This window comes from Dendropsophus ebraccatus, chromosome 1, assembly GCF_027789765.1.
Source record: "Dendropsophus ebraccatus isolate aDenEbr1 chromosome 1, aDenEbr1.pat, whole genome shotgun sequence".
Taxonomy (NCBI): domain Eukaryota; kingdom Metazoa; phylum Chordata; class Amphibia; order Anura; family Hylidae; genus Dendropsophus; species Dendropsophus ebraccatus.
Window position 1 is genome coordinate 9,827,616 of NC_091454.1, and position 17,580 is coordinate 9,845,195.

Below are 17,580 nucleotides of genomic sequence, written 5' to 3' on the forward strand. Positions count from 1 at the left end.
AGGCCGGAGGAGAAGGAGGGGGATGCCGTCAGACGGTAATCCCAGGCGCACTAATAGCAGACAGCCCATTGGCTGTCTGCCTTGTCAATCACCGCCACGCTGTTTCCGGCCTCCCGCGCGCTGGTGACGTCACACGTCTGCAGCGGGGAGAAGAGGAGCTGTGCGCAAGCCTGCCAGATCTCTAGGTGAGTATAGGGGATCCTTAACCCCCAATACTGCTCTACTACTACCCCCAATACTGCTCTACTACTACCCCCAATACTGCTCCTAATACTGCACTACTACTACCCCCAATACTGCTCCTAATACTGCACTACTACTACCCCCAGTACTGCTCTACTACTACCCCCAATACTGCTCCTAGTACTGCACTACTACTACCCCCACTACTGCTCTACTACTACCCCCAATACTACTCCACTACTACCCCCAGTACTGCTCTACTACTACCCCCACTACTGCTCTACTACCCCCAATACTACTCCACTACTACCCCCAGTACTGCTCTACTACTACCCCCAATACTGCTCTACTACTACCCCCAGTACTGCTCTACTACTACCCCCAATACTGCTCTACTACTACCCCCAGTACTGCTCTACTACTACCCCCAATACTGCTCCTAGTACTGCACTACTACTACCCCCACTACTGCTCTACTACTACCCCCAATACTACTCCACTACTACCCCCAGTACTGCTCTACTACTACCCCCAATACTGCTCTACTACTACCCCCAGTACTGCTCTACTACTACCCCCAATACTGCTCTACTACTACCCCCAGTACTGCTCTACTACTACCCCCAATACTGCTCCTAGTACTGCACTACTACTACCCCCACTACTGCTCTACTACTACCCCCAATACTACTCCACTACTACCCCCAGTACTGCTCTACTACTACCCCCAATACTGCTCTACTACTACCCCCACTACTGCTCTACTACTACCCCCAATACTACTCCACTACTACCCCCAGTACTGCTCTACTACTACCCCCAATACTGCTCTACTACTACCCCCAGTACTGCTCTATTACTACCCCCAATACTGCTCCTAATACTGCACTACTACTACCCCCACTACTGCTCTACTACTACCCCCAATACTACTCCACTACTACCCCCAGTACTGCTCTACTACTACCCCCAATACTGCTCCTAATACTGCACTACTACTACCCCCACTACTGCTCTACTACTACCCCCAATACTACTCCACTACTACCCCCAATACTGCTCTACTACTACCCCCAATACTACTCCACTACTACCCCCAGTACTGCTCTACTACTACCCCCAATACTGCTCCTAATACTGCACTACTACTACCCCCACTACTGCTCTACTACTACCCCCAATACTACTCCACTACTACCCCCAGTACTGCTCTACTACTACCCCTAATACTGCTCCTAATACTGCACTACTACTACCCCCACTACTGCACTACTACTACCCCCACTACTGCTCTACTACTACCCCCAATACTACTCCACTACTACCCCCAGTACTGCTCTACTACTACCCCCAATACTACTCCACTACTACCCCCAGTACTGCTCTACTACTACCCCTAATACTGCTCCTAATACTGCACTACTACTACCCCCACCCCCAGTACTGCTCTACTACTACCCCCAATACTACTCCACTACTACCCCCCAATACTGCTCTACTACTACCCCCAAAACTGCTCCTAATACTGCACTACTACTACTACCCCCAATACTGCTCTACTACTACCCCCAATACTACTCCACTACTACCATTAGTACTGCTCTACTACTACCCCCAGTACTGCTCTACTACTACCCCCAATACTGCTCTACTACCCCCAGTACTGCTCTACTACTACCCCCAATACTGTTCCACTACTACCCCCAATACTGATCCTAATACTGCACTACTACTACCCCCAATACTGCTCTACTACTACCCCCAATACTACTGCTCTACTACTACCCCCAATACTGCTCTACTACTACCCCCAATACTGCTCTACTACTACCCCCAATACTGCTCTACTACTACCCCAAGTACTGCTCTACTACTACCCCCAATACTGCTCCTAATACTGCTTTACTACTACCCCCAATACTGCACTACTACTACCCCCAATACTGCTCTACTACTACCCCCACTACTGCTGTTCTACTACCCCCAATACTGCTCCTAATACTGCTCTACTACCACCCCCACTACTGCTCTACTACTACCCCCAATACTACTTCAATACTACCCCCAGTACTGCTCTACTACTACCCCCAATACTGCTCCTAATACTGCTCTACTACTACCCCCAATACTGCTCTACTACTACCCGCAATACTGCTCTACTACTACCCCCAATACTGCTCTACTACTACCCCCAATACTGCTCTACTACTACCCCCAATACTGCTCCCCATACTGCTCTACTACTACCCCCAAATACTACTTTTAATGCTGCTCTACTACTACTCTAATGCTGCTCTACTACCCCCAATACTACTCTTATACTGCTCTGTTACTACAGTTATGAGGTCAGGATAGGAGTTGTAGTTCCATCTGTGAGGTCAGGGTGGGAGTTGTAGTTCCAGCTGTGAGAGTTTTGCTACAGCTGGGGGCACACAGATTGGGGAACATATGACATAATGACACCATAAATGTCTATAACACAGAGCGATTCTCTGCCTAACCAGATATCGCCCCATGTTACATGACCAGCAATCAGCTCACTTGTCGGCTGATTGTGCACTTTAAGGCCGGGTTCACACACAGGGTAAGACACCGACCGTTCTGTGACCCAGCCGTGAGCACCCCCATCCCAATTCAACATTGCACACAATGGAGAGTGCGGCCGGGGCCGCACTCTCCATTGTGTGAACTGTCAGTCTTGTGCGGCCGCTATTCAATGAATAGCAGCAAAACAAAACTGGCCTGTCAGTTTTCGTTGCAGCCGCTTGCAATCCCGGACGGAGTGTATATGTGTATACACTCCGGCCAGGATTCCGTTGTCTGCAGCACAATGTAAATTATCAATTAATCATGGCCATTGTTGCAAATTGCAACAACAGCCTTAATTAATTGATAATTTACGTTGTGTGAACATAGACTAAACCTGTCCACCTGCATCCACCATTGGCTATGCATTTCTCTGTGTAATGGGGGCAAAGAGGGTTTAACTATTATATGGAGACACAGAGAGGGGTTTAATTACTATATCTGATCTGGTTAGGCACAGAGAGGGTCTATCCTCTATATATGGAGGCACCATGGGGGGCTTATTCGCTATATGAGGGTACAGATTGGGGGTGTCTTTCTATTATATGAGGACCAGGGGCGCATTAAGGGTACCACAGGACCCGGGCAGTTTAGAAATTGTGGGTTGTAGTTTTGTACAGTGATATAGACACATATATACAGACATATATGACCCATATTGCCCCTCTCACCATAAGAAGCAGCAGAGACAGACAGGTAGTCTGTCATCACCAGCAGCTGCAACATCTCTCCCGGTTGCCCCTTTTATCCTCCCTGGCATGTCCTCCTCGGTAGGCACACTTTGACACCGCCGCTCCTGACCCTCGGCGACAAGGGTGCACCACATGACCCGGACGTCCAAAACGGACGCTACTCTGTTTGGGGGTAGCTGTGGAGATCGGGGGCTAGCAATCAAAAGGGAGACTAGACGGCATCAATCAGTGTGGTGCATTCCGGCGGAGGATATTTTTCAGCCATGAGCAATGGTGTGCGTGGCTGTGTTATAATGGGGGCAATCTCCCTGGGTTCCCCGGAGCCCAGGGCCCTGGGCGGTAGCACAGATTGCCCTCATTATAATCCGCCTTTGATTAAGACATAGAGTGAGCCTGCCAGCCTGGATCTAAATACTATGGGGGGCATAAAGTGGCCACTGTTATAGTGTGGAGCAATAGAGATAGGGAGTGTATAGAGGTAAGGGTGGTGCTGGAGCCAAGAGTCTAACATGTTTCTCTGGTTAATTCTGCATAGACTATTCATGGACTGGAGTAGTCTTTGTGATGGCCGGGCCAGAAGGAGATGGAAAGCGAAACAACTTTGATTAACAACACATCACCTGCATCTCACACAGAGAAGACGCCCTGGATGTAACTGCACTAGTATATCCTGGTATGATTAGTAATATTTGTTTATATAGTGGATTCTATCAGTCACCATACAGAAGACAGGTGTCAGCTGTGGCCCTCCAGCTGTTACCATCATGATGTAGTTTTGCAGCAGCTGGAGGGCAGCGAGTTTGACCCTCCGGTATAGTGGTATCAGTTGCTATGTTGTGAGTAGAGATGAGCTAATCTACAGTAGGAATGGAGTGAAGCGCTTCCTATCTGCATTCAGCTTATCAGGCTGCAGGCTTTGCAGTCCGCTCTGCTTGCTGCCGCTTCTCCCCGGGTGCTGGGATCCAGTTTCCCAGGACTGGATCCATCTTTTCCCAGCACTCGGGGAGGAGTGACACAGAGTAGAATAGCCCACAGTCTGATAAGCTGAATGCAGATATAGGAATGAGGCACTTCACTTCATTTGTACTGTAGATTCACTCATCTCTAATTGTAATGATGGCGGTGGTGCTAAGGGATTATCTGATATACTGGTATTATTGGTAGTAACAGTCTCTATATAATTGTGGTCATGGTGCTGAGGGATTATCTGTTATACTGGTATTATTGGTAGTAACAGTCTCTATATACTAGATTGGTTGGTAATATTATGGTGGTAACTTATAATATTTGCTTCTTGTATACCAGTGTTATTTGGTAACTGATGGCTATTTAGACATGTACAGTATTAGGCATAGAAAAATGTTTTGTTTTAATTTTATATATGTGTTTTTGGTTTTTCTTTATAAATCCTAAAATTTGCTGTAGCCTGTAGCTGAAATATGTGCCCCATGCTAGGCCCATCAGCTACAGCACAATCCTCATACTGCCTGATAGATATTAGACAGACATGTGATAGATAGATAGATAGATAGATAGATAGATAATAGATAGATAGGAGATAGATAGATACTGTAGATAGATAGGAGATAGATAGATACTGTAGATAGATAGATAGATAGATAATAGATAGATAGGAGATAGATAGATACTGTAGATAGATAGCACAGAGGAAAGCCGCACATCCGAGGGCAAAGAAGTGGGTGCCAGCGAAGAAAGTCCCTTGGCCGGGGATCCCAAACACAGTCCACAGAAATCCGCAGCACTCCAACATGTGATAAGAAAATTTATTCCATCAACACAGGTACAAAAAAATGGCGACGTTTCAACTCTCTCACAGAGTCTTGAGAATGACTCTGTGAGAAAGTTGAAACGTCGCAATTTTTTTGTACCTGTGTTGATGGAATAAATTTTCTTATCACATGTTGGAGTGCTGCGGATTTCTGTGGACTAGATAGATAGATAGGAGATAGATAGATATGAGATAGATAATAGATAGATAGGAGATACATAGATTTAATAATAGGTAAGGGCCAGAGTTGTCCTTGAAGGATGGGCCGCTGGCCTGCTACTTATGGGCCACTGCTATGTGGCTGCCCCCCAGGCTAAAATTTGCCAGCCAGCCCCTGATGGAGAGTGATGGAGAAGTGATGCAGAGTGCTATGGAGAGAAAGTGATGGAGAGAGTGATGGAGAGTGATGGAGTGAGTGATAGAGATCGCTATGAAGGAGTGATGGAGAAGTGATGAAGAGCGCTATGGAGAAAGAGTGATGGAGAGCGCTATGGAGAGAGAGTGATGGAGAGGGCTAAGGACAGCTAAGAAGAGAGCGAAGGAAAAAGAGGGAAGCAGAGAGTCGGAGTAGTGGGAGAGTCACAGTATCCCCCCCCCCCCCCCCGCCCCAGTAACCAGAGAATCAGCTCTTTACCTGTGGAACAGGACGGACTTGACCAGGGTGACCACATCGCGGCTGGCGTTATATCCCGCACACACTATGGCGACATGAATGGTCTGCAACACAAGAGACACACATTCAGTATGCAGAAGGCCAGCTCTTCTCCCACCACACTACAAGTCTCAGCATCTGGCTGCCTCGGCATGCTGGGACTTGTGGTTGTAGTAGTGGCTGCAAATGTACATAAGTGACAAAAATCTGCGAAACAAAGAAGCAAGGACGACTTGTTACAGGGTGTCCAGGATTCCACAAACAGCGCCACACCTCCGCAGGCTGTGTGCGGTACTGCAAGCCAGCTGAGCTGCAATACAACCTGTAACCTGAGGACAGGGTGGCGCTGTTATTCTTATCCCGCACAGTGTCTTTTATACAGGTATCAAAATACAGATGGTTAACTCCATTAAACGAGTGAATAGAGCCGAGGCCTGACCTCTGACCCCCCAAGCTCCCGCCAGAATTTCACAAAACCCTATTAAAGTACAATTCTTCTCTCCAAGGGATTCATCGCATATTGAAAAATTCATCTTTTTTAAGTCCTGCGTTCAGACTGGACTGGGCGACATATATTGGTTATAATGACATTTCCAATACACCTCCCCCCCCACCGCCGGCTATTATACCTCGGCCTTGGTGACACATTTGGCCATCGATTCCTAAGGAAGAAAATATTCTGTACGCCAAAAATAGATGGGAGAAGGGATAGTGGGAAAGAAAAACATAAAGGTATAAAATAGCATAAAAATAATAAGTGTATATATATTTTTTATTATTATTATAATTTTTTTTTTTACTTTATGTTAAGTTGATTTGTTCATAATTTTTGAAAAAAGGTACAATTAGCGGCTTAGATACATTACATGGTACAGTGTTATCCACCATGTGTGAGCCCATCCATGAACACAAACAACTTACCTTAATATGAGATTCTTACCATCATGAATTAATTTAAATTACTAGAAATGACTTCTTGCCCCCCAAAAAACAGCTCAAACTATTGGCCACTAGGTGTCTCACTTCTGTTATATGCTGCCCACGGCCTGTTGTTAGGGGAAATCTGTCTCTAGTAACAGTTTGAACACAGGAAATGGGGCTAGTATGTGCAGGAGAGATCTGGATTTGATTATGTGCAAACAGAGCCAGTCTGTGTGTTGAAGAAGATCCAAACCGAGCCTGAAAGGTAAATCAAGGCTTCCCTTTCATCTATTACCAGCCATATACAGCCGTCCCTTGTGTAAGTACCAATGTATCTAATCCTGTATACCCACAGTGCCTCACTGTATCCCCACCTTCTTTTAGCTTCTCTGCAGCAGCAGTTGTGTAGTGTCATGCCTACCTTTTATTCCCCCAGCACAGTGCTAACCTGGTCAGTGCACTCTCACTAGTACTACATTGTGGCATAACAGAGATGTATATGGTGACTAGAAATGAGCAAGCCAAGCCTCCCAAACCCAGATACTTTCCGAACTTTGCAAAAAATTTGGTTCCCTATCGAACCAAATTTTTTGCAAAGTACGGAACAAGTTTGGCAAGATGGTGGCCGCACATAAAAAAAAAAGTATTTCTCACCTGTCCACGCTCCCTCAGTGTCCTCCTCCTCATCTTCTGAGTCTTTAGCTCATTCTACCAGTCACTAACTGAGACAGGGCAGTGCTGTGGGCAAGTGATTGGCTGAGCGCGGAGAGTGACAGCCCGCACAGCCAATCACTGGCTGTCTTGGACGGGATAGCTCCGCAGCCAGTGATTGGCTGAGCAGGCTGCCACTCTAGAGACAAGAGGGATAGGCTGCACAGCCAATCACTGGCCGCAGTGCTGTCCCGTCAAAGTCAGCCAGTGATTTTCTGAGCGGGCTGTCACCTAAGAAGGGAGCACAGACAGGTAAGTACAGATGAGTGAACTGCCTGTGTGAGTACACTATATATATATATATATATATATATATACATATATTTCTACTTTTCTCAGTTTACTAATCTGGACCATCAAATTACTCCGCCACCTTGTGCTTTCAGGTTGAGAAATGTTCTTATAGCGATATATCCTCTTAATAGATATTTATTTTGTTGCTATATGTTCCTGGGGTGTGTATAGTAGAGGGCATACCTAATGGGCGGGGCCAGTGCGGCCTCCGGGGGGGGGGGCAGACATGGAGGTGACAGCTATTGTGACTGCGGATCACGGCCACAATCCCATTTACCACACAGACAATTCTATTCCCCTAAATGACGGCCTAAAATCCCTCTAGAGGCGCAGCTGCAGCTAATCAGCCATGGAAATACACAGAGAACACAGAGCCGCCCGCCGCTGCCACCGCCGCCGCCATCGCAGGAAGTGCCTGAAGGTTCACAATCTCACTGTGACAAAAAACGTCTGTTTCTGGGAATCTCACATCTAAGCTGGAGGCAGATTGGGATCTGCAAGGCCAAGAAATTCTGCTGCCCCCCTATTAGTCTGACATGGGCCCCTGGACTGGGAATATAGACAAGTTCCCCTCCACCGTAATTACATCATTATCAGTGTCACCAGGGGGGTACTTATTTATTAACTTTCTGTACAGAAAATAAATCTGGTTACCATGGCAACCAACCCTTCAAAATTACTGCCAAAACTTCATATAAGAGAATAAACAATCAGTCTGACCTGGATACCGCACTCAGCTGCCAGATCTGCAATATAATCCTATACCCATGTATTCATATATCCTGACTGCCAGCAGAGACCAATGATTATACTGTATATCTGTCTTATAAAGCCTTAGCTGTAAATTACTAATAATATATACTGCTATAATACTGCCTTGTGCAAAATAATATAACTCCTATAATACTGCTCCTATATACAGGAATATAACTACTATAATACTGCCTCCTATATACAAGAATATAATTACTATAATACTGCTTCCTATATACAAGAATATAACTACTATAATACTGCCCCTATATACAGGGAAATAACTACTATAATACTGCCTCCTATATACAGGAATATAACTACTATAATACTGCTCCTATATACAGGAATATAACTACTATAATACTGCTCCTATATACAGGAATATAACTACTATAATACTGCTCCTATATACAGGAATATAACTACTATAATACTGCTCCTATATACAGGAATATAACTACTATTATACTGCCCCCTATATACAAGAATGTAACTACTATAATACTGCCTCCTATATACAGGAATATAACTACTATAATACTGCTCCTATATACAGGAATATAACTCCTATAATACTGCTCCTATATACAGGAATATAACTACTATAATACTGCCTCCTATATACAGGAATATAACTACTATAATACTGCTCCTATATACAGGAATATAACTCCTATAATACTGCTCCTATATACAGGAATATAACTACTATAATACTGCTCCTATATACAAGAATATAACAACTATAATACTGCTCCTATATACAGGAATATAACTATTATAGTGCCCCCTATATACAATAATATAACAACTATAATACTGCTCCTATATACAGGAATATAACTACTATAATACTGCTCCTATATACAGGAATATAACTACTATAATACTGCTCCTATATACAGGAATATAAATACTATAATACGGAAAACGAGCGCTGCACCTCACACCTATGGCTGACACTAATGCTTCTCAGCTACATTTAAAAACCAACGCCAGGATGTTGGTATACAATTTGATCAAACCATATTGCCCCATGTACCAGGTGCAGGTCCCCGTACTGCTCCTAGTTATCTCTATACTGGTGCATGTTTAAGGTGTGTTTACATGTAACGATTATCGTGCGAATATGCGAATCGTTTGTGTAAACGCAGCGAACGATCAAACGACGAACGAGAAATGTTCATTTTGATCTTTCAACATGTTCTCAAATCGTCGTTCACAAAAAATTTGCAGATGGTTCCGTGTAAACAGTCGTTCGCCGATTTAACCAATGTGTGAGATAGGCTTAAGCGATCGCAAAACAATCGCAAAATGATTTTCCGTACGATATAATGTACCGTCTAAATGCTGCTCGTTATGAAAAAAATCGTTACTCCGACATCGTTAATCGTACGATTGGGCCAATTATCGTTTTGTGTAAACGCATCTTTAGGTTATCTCCTATCCCGATATCTGTATGATTGGTAACCCGCCATCACTAGTACAGCCCCCCTCCCCTCCCCCGCTCGGCTGGTAGCAGTCACACTTTCCCGGGGTAATGATGGCGGTAGGAGGCGTTGTGCAGCTGTTTGGCGGCCACTTGAGACAGCTTTGTTCAAACTATTTTAATTGAGGTGTAATACAATTATGGCAGAAAGCGGTTATTACGCTACGATGCCGTTCTGTCGGCAGATGAGATGTTTTTCACTTCCCCGTAATGCGCTAAACTAAAAGCGAATGTGAATTACGCCATTTACATAATGATTATGGGCAAAAATAAAGTGAAACGCCGAAGGTGTTATAGATGGAGTCGGGAAGCGGGCACCGCATGGCCATATTCAACGCAGTATGAGGAGCAGATTATTAACCCCCATGCTGCTGGAGGGGGATACCTCTCCCATCCCTATCCCTCCTGGACTGAAAATCTGGGCTGATAATCAAGCAAGGAAAGAGATGGGAGGGGGAGCAAGGAGGCATTACAGCCCTTACCACTCCAGCAGCTTGGGAACGCCTCTTTGACACTTTGCACAGGAGAGAGAATAAAAGCAATTTATTATGGTCTGGAAGCACAGACAGATATATGAAAGGTACCATGTGTCTCCTTATCCCAAAAGCTATCTAATAGTGTCAGAATTTTGAAATTTGAAAGATTTCCTTTAAACACTATTTAGGTACTATGGCAGCTGATTTAAAGGGGTACTCCGGTGAAAATCTTTTTCTTTCAAATCAACTGGTTTCAGAAAGTTGTACAGATTTTTTTATTTACTTCTATTTAAAAATCTCCAGTCTTCCATTACTTATCAGCTGCTGTATGTCCTGCAGGAAGTGGTGTATTCTTTCCAGTCTGACTCAGTGCTAGTGCTCTCTGCTGCCACCTCTGTCCATGTCAGGAACTGTCCACAGCAGCAGCAAATCCCCATAGAAAACCTCTCCTGCTCTGGACAGTTCCTGACATGGACGCATCTATGTCTATTACTTTTCTATATTATAAACAAAGACTATGACACTATTTGGCGGTATTATTTAGTATAGTACTACCATCTAGAACTGTACTTGAGACATATCAGGACCTAATTCTATGGGCACCATATGGTACTGTTATGTGGCACTGTTTTTCTATATTATAAACAAAGACTATGACACTATTTGGCGGTATTATTTAGTATAGTACTACCATCTAGTACAGTACTTTAGATACGTCAGGACCTAATTCTATGGGTGCCATATGGTACTGTTATTTGGCACTGTTTTACTGAATTATAAAACTATTTGGCGGTATTATTTCAAACGTACTCTAATTCTCTTTGTGCAAGGAGGATGGATATAACACCGTGTATACCGTTATATACTGACCTTGACATTGTTGGCCTATCCTTACGCAATACCAGGTACAGCCACTATAAAATGTATGGCGCTGTGCCTGGTAAACAATGAAGGGAATGTGGCCCCTTTAAATCTGCTGCGCTTGAGGCTCCACGGCCCGGTCACAGTGTATAAATCTGTAGATGAAGCAGAGCCGAGTGAACATGTCCTTGGGTACAGTGTGGCATTTTTGTCAAAGGCTTCAACTATTCCTTAATTTATTCACCAAAGCGCTGAATGCCAACTGTGCTATCGTGGGCCCGGAGCAAAACGGCTGCTTTCCCGGCAGCTGCGCGCCTTCACTAACCTCACTCATGTGCCCCCCCTCCCCTACCGCAAGTACAGGACCGTGGCTGCCATATTATTCAGGTGCACACACCAGGACGTGGCGTACATAGCGCCAGATGCGGACAACATTACTCCCGCCTCATCATCCGTGCACATCCCGGCGCTGCATGAGATCACGCTGCTTTACGGTTGCTTTATGATAACCTGTTATATCCTGCTCCGAGCTCATGTCCTTAAAGGGGACCTCTATACAAAACATACAGAAGTATATGAACAGCTCATGTGGTGGAATCCAGTGAGCTGTAGTACCAGGCACAACCACATCTGTATATATGGCGCTGCGGCTGTATTATCAATTCAAGGCCAGTATAGTGTTATAACCCCCCAAACAGTTTGATCCCCATCGATATATACCTATACTAAGGAAATACTAAGTTAACCCTTTCTTCCAGATCAATAACTGGTTACAAAGAGTGTCTCACACTCTGGAGGACTTGCCCTGTCCTGTCCTACACTGTACTGATCCTGAGTTACATCCTGTATTATACTCCAGAGCTGCACTCACTATTCTGCTGGTGAGGTCACTGTGTACATACATCACATTACTGATCCTGAGTTACATCCTGTATTATACCCCAGAGCTGCACTCACTATTCTGCTGGTGGGGTCACTGTGTACATACATTACATTACTGATCCTGAGTTACATCCTGTATTATACCCCAGAGCTGCACTCACTATTCTGCTGGTGGGGTCACTGTGTACATACATTACATTACTGATCCTGAGTTACATCCTGTATTATACCCCAGAGCTGCACTCACTATTCTGCTGGTGGGGTCACTGTGTACATACATTACATTACTGATCCAGACAATCCATAAGTTTGAATATGTAATACCCAATTTGTCCAGTGGTGGCACTGCAGAGAAACTAAACACTTGCATCCAGGTGGGAAACCTGATTGCAGCAGATCTCACTGCCATCTATATTAGGTAAAGGATTGAAGCGATAATAAAACTACAACTCCCAACATGCTGTAGAGCCCCAGTTATACTGCTGTAAACAAGACTATAATGACTTCTCCCCATACAACTAATTACCTGCTGGCCACAACCCGTAATATTTGTATATTAATGAATCCACTATTCCACCTAATTAGCATAATTACTGCCATCACTTACCAATCTCAGGCTTTAATTGGGGTTACTTCCCAAAACGTCCGCTAGTCTCTCTATAATAGAATCTATTCATTAGCCCGGAGTGCTCCATCATTCACTGGGATATAATTATTACTAATACTCCTCCTGTTTCACTAAAAATGTTAAGAACGGTGTGTATACTACCGCCATGGCTTGCTTATATCGTTCCAGTGCAGCTACTCTTTATAAAACATCTACCGTTTTGTGTCTACATCTATGCGTCTCCATGGTTACAGACTACAAACAGACCCTGTAGGTAGTCGGACCCGGCAGTTATGTTGTTCTGCTCCTACAAGATTTAGGCCTCAGTAATTTTTCCGAATATCATGTCCTCAATCCGTGGAAAATCTATTTTTTTGCGGATCCACAGGTGATGGTGAAATTAAAGTGATCTATATATTCCGAGGATGTTACAGGCGCTTGTTACGTAAAGAATACAGATCCATATTGGATGCTCCCATTAAAATCTATGTGAAAAATGTGCGGCGCAATTACGGCGCGTACCAGGACATGTCCTATTTTTTGTGGCCTGGGTTGCGGGTCCGTTACACGGATAGGATAGTATACTTTATGCCGACCCATTCACTTGCAGGAAAATTGACCTCTATTGTCCAGATCCTAGTGGTCAGATCAACTGGTTAAAGGGAATCTGTCACTAGGTTTATTCCACCTTAAATGAGAGCAGTAGTGACAGTAATGCTGAACAGATCGGTATATTATATACATCATTCTGTTCAGCCGTTCTCCTAATATGCAGGAGAATAGGATTCTTGCCCCACCCCTCTCCCCGCCCTCCAGCTGCTAATTGACAGTTGACTGCCTATACACAGCATGGATAGATAACTGCCAATCAGCAGCTGTGGGCGGACTTTTCTACTTCTCATGAATATCCAGGACTACTGGGCTCATGCGCATAATGGAGAGGACTACTTATTGTCCATGTTATTCCGGAGGAGATCTCCGAATCAGCTGCACAGAACAGTGTAAGTGATACTTTTCAGCTTCTCTGTCACTAGTTTATGCTACCCTGAGATAGGACACCATAAACCTACTGATAGAGTCTCTTTAAACTCAGTCTCAAACCAACCCTGCATGTGGCCCACCCTTTAGTGCTTTTTTCCCTCTTTCAGTAGAGATCTGACTACACAAGGTTTGCTTGTAGTCTGTTACCATGGAGACACACAGTCAGGAATTTATCAAGGAACTCTAATGCCTATGGCAGGATTCTGGACGTCTGTATCACCAACTAAATCAGAAATCTTTGGTCTGATAGACGGCAGCAAGTCTATGGTCAACTACATATCGAATACTATAAAAGTAAACTGCATCGGGCTGCGAAAAAAATAGTGGATAATTATAGATTAATGAGGCTCAGAGGCGCAGAGGGAACGCTATGGGGGCCGCCCATCCTGTTCAGGTAGATGTATCCCAGTAATAGAGAGAATTCCCTCCTCATCAGCTGCTCAGCTGTTTATCCGCACAGAAGGTATTTTGCTTTTACGCGGCATTAATTAATTCTCCGGAGTGCGAAGGAAACGTCCACAAACGCCCATTCAGCAATGTATAAAGAGTATCTCTATGGGGGGAAGTAATTACTTATTATCACCCAGCATCACTTAACTACCGAGGGGATCAGGGGTATATACCCAGAGCTGCACTCACTATTCTGCTGGTAGGGTCACTGTGTACATACATTACTGATCCTGTTACATCCTGTATTATACTCCAGAGCTGCACTCACTATTCTGCTGGTGGGGTCACTGTGTACATACATTACATTACTGATCCTGAGTTCCATCCTGTATTATACCGCAGAGCTGCACTCACTATTCTGCTGGTGGGGTCACTGTGTACATACATTACTGATCCTGAGTTACATCCTGTATTATACTCCAGAGCTGCACTCACTATTCTGCTGGTGGGATCACTGTGTACATACATAACATTACTGATCCTGAGTTACATCCTGTATTATACCCCAGAGCTGCACTCACTATTCTGCTGGTGGGGTCACTGTGTACATACATTACTGATCCTGTTACATCCTGTATTATACTCCAGAGCTGCACTCACTATTCTGCTGGTGGGGTCACTGTGTACATACATTACTGATCCTGAGTTGCATCCTGTATTATACTCCAGAGCTGCACTCACTATTCTGCTGGTGGGGTCACTGTGTACATACATTACATTACTGATCCTGAGTTACATCCTGTATTATACTCCAGAGCTGCACTCACTATTCTGCAGGTGGTGCCCCGGATCTGGCAGCTGCTGTATGGTGGTGGGGCTCGGCCCTCCTGCCCGCTCTCGATCTGTAATCCTAATGCAATGATTATTTCAGCAGTGCCGGTGCCAAGCGACACCCGAGTGGATTGAGCTGGCGTCACGGCTAATGCAGCGAGCGGAGATTTGTGTTCAGGCTTTGAAAAACCAACGGCTTATTAATGTCTTGCTGCTTTATTGATTATGTGTTTTATTATTTAACAGGAGAAGGCAGGCCCCGGCCACGTTAAAACTTCTCCGAGAGCCATTAAGACTTCTTAAGTATAGGCCGAAAAGAAGGAAGAAAAGGGGGAAAACCTAAGGTTTTATTTGGATTTTGTCGGATTCAATTTGCTAATGCAGTTCTCAAACCTTTTCTGCCACTTCAATGGCGTCCCGGAGTTTCTACGACGCAAACATTCGGCTTTAACGTAAGAGATGAAGGAGGAAGGAAGAATATATGAGAGGCTCTTATATATGCCGAGGAGGGGGGGGGGGATGGGCTCACTGGTCCTACACCAACGTACTGTAGTGTGGCACCGCTTACTTGGCCCTACTATGGGTCTAGTGAAGAAGACAAGAAGGTTGACCTCTGTCTCCATTGACCAATGCCCATGGTCTATATCAGGACCTTCTTCCCTCTAGTTGTGGCAAAACTACAATTTCCATCATGCCTGGACAGCCAAAGCTTTCGCTTTGGCTGTCCAGGCATGATGGGAATTGTAGTTTTGCAACAGCTAGAGAGCCAAACGTTTCCCCATTCCTGATCTATATGGACTTCTCAAGATTCCAAATAATTGCCCCCTTAGGTCATGGTGTTAATCCCTCCTGGTGCTAATTCTTAGCTGATCAAGTTTTTTACTATTACTACTATTACTCATCTACCACTGCCAGTCTAATGCCCACTGGGTCCCTACAAATTCCATTTCCCGGCCCAATCTTGACATAAGGAATTGCTCATCCAACCAGTCACTGATTCCACCATTGACCCACCTCGCTAAGTGAGTGGATAGTTCCTTCTATTGGGTAGAAGACTGGGTAGAAGGTAATTCTCTTCTTGCCGCTTACCCAGCCAGTTCCGGAAGGGAATCGCCTCTTATGACATGATGGGCCTACAGTGTCCAAACATGTACAACATGACAAAAAAAATGTCTATTCACTTAATGAATTGGGTCAATGGTGGAGTCAATGACTGGTTGGGTGGGCAATTCCTTGTGTTGAGTCAGGACCAAGAAGTCCTGAGCGTGTTGTACATGTTCTGCAATGTAGGCCCACCTACCCAGCCAGTCCTGGAAGGGAATGCCATCTTTATTTTTAGACATGGTGGGCCACAGTGTCGAAACATGTACAAGACGCTCAGGAACTCCTGGTCCTGACTTGATACAAGGAGATGCCTATGCAGCCAATGACTGAGGTGAGGTGGGTCAATGGTGGAGTCAATGACTGGCTGGGTGGGCAATTCCTTGTTTCGAGTCAGGACCAGGAACTCCTGAGCATGTTGTACATGTTCTGACACTGTAGGCCCACCATGTCAAAACATTAAGATGGGATTCCTTTCTGGAACTGGGTAGGCAGAAGGTAAAACTCTTCTTGCCACCTATCCACCAGTTCCAGAAGGGAATAGCATCTTAATGTTTTAACATGGTGGGCCTACAGTGTTGGAACTTGTACAACACGCTCAGGACTTCCTGGCCCTGGAAATGCCTATTCAGCCAATGACTTAATGAGGTGGGTCAATGGTGGAGTCTGTGACTGTTTGGGTAGCCAATTCCTTGTGTCAATTCGGGACCACAAAGTCCTAAGCGTGTTGTACATGCCCCAACACTGTATGTCCACCATGTCAAAACATTAAGATGGGATTCCTTTCTGGAACTGATTGGGTAGAAGGTAAACCTCTTCTTGCCACCTACCCAGCGAGTTCTGAAAGGGAATCCCATCTTAAAGTTTTGATGTGGTGGGTCTAGGGATGTCACAATACCAAAATTTTGAGTTCGATACCGATACCAGCTTTCGGATTTCGATACTCAATACCAATTCGATACTAAATAAAAAGTTTGAGAAAAAAACACGTAAAAATACAAATATAATCTCCCTTTTCCCTGACTACAGATATGTTCCCCCCATGCACAACATTTTTATTTATGTGACTTCTTGATCACTTTGTTACATTTTATAGTTCGGACAATTCACATGTAATGGATACATGTATGCTCTTTTTTTTTTTTTTTTTTTTTTTTTTTACTTTTTTTTTTAAAAAAAAAGGGAAAAGGGAGGATTATTAGAACCTTTATTTTTTGTTTTATTTTAAAACACTTTTTTTTACATTTTTTATTCCCCTCTAACCTCAAGCATACCTCCCTGTGCACAACAACTCCCAGAATACCTTCTTGTGGGGAGT

The 17,580-nt window shown here is 44.4% G+C and overlaps 1 protein-coding gene and 1 long non-coding RNA gene across 4 annotated transcripts in view; one reads left to right on the plus strand and one right to left on the minus strand.

Annotated features, from left to right (window-relative positions):
* LARGE1 (LARGE xylosyl- and glucuronyltransferase 1) overlaps nucleotides 1–17,580 on the minus strand; it is a 259,607-nt gene that overhangs the window by 109,061 nt on the left and 132,966 nt on the right. For all 3 annotated transcript variants that reach the window (XM_069966505.1, XM_069966524.1, XM_069966514.1), the window contains one exon: nucleotides 5,885–5,967. In XM_069966505.1, coding sequence (XP_069822606.1) covers nucleotides 5,885–5,967 — 83 coding nt within the window. The remainder of the gene's footprint in view (nucleotides 1–5,884; nucleotides 5,968–17,580) is intronic.
* LOC138788678 (uncharacterized) overlaps nucleotides 141–17,580 on the plus strand; it is a 68,252-nt gene continuing 50,812 nt past the window's right edge. Inside the window, exons 1-2 of the long non-coding RNA XR_011362630.1 lie at nucleotides 141–185; nucleotides 3,997–4,134. This is a non-coding gene — a long non-coding RNA (uncharacterized lncRNA). The remainder of the gene's footprint in view (nucleotides 186–3,996; nucleotides 4,135–17,580) is intronic.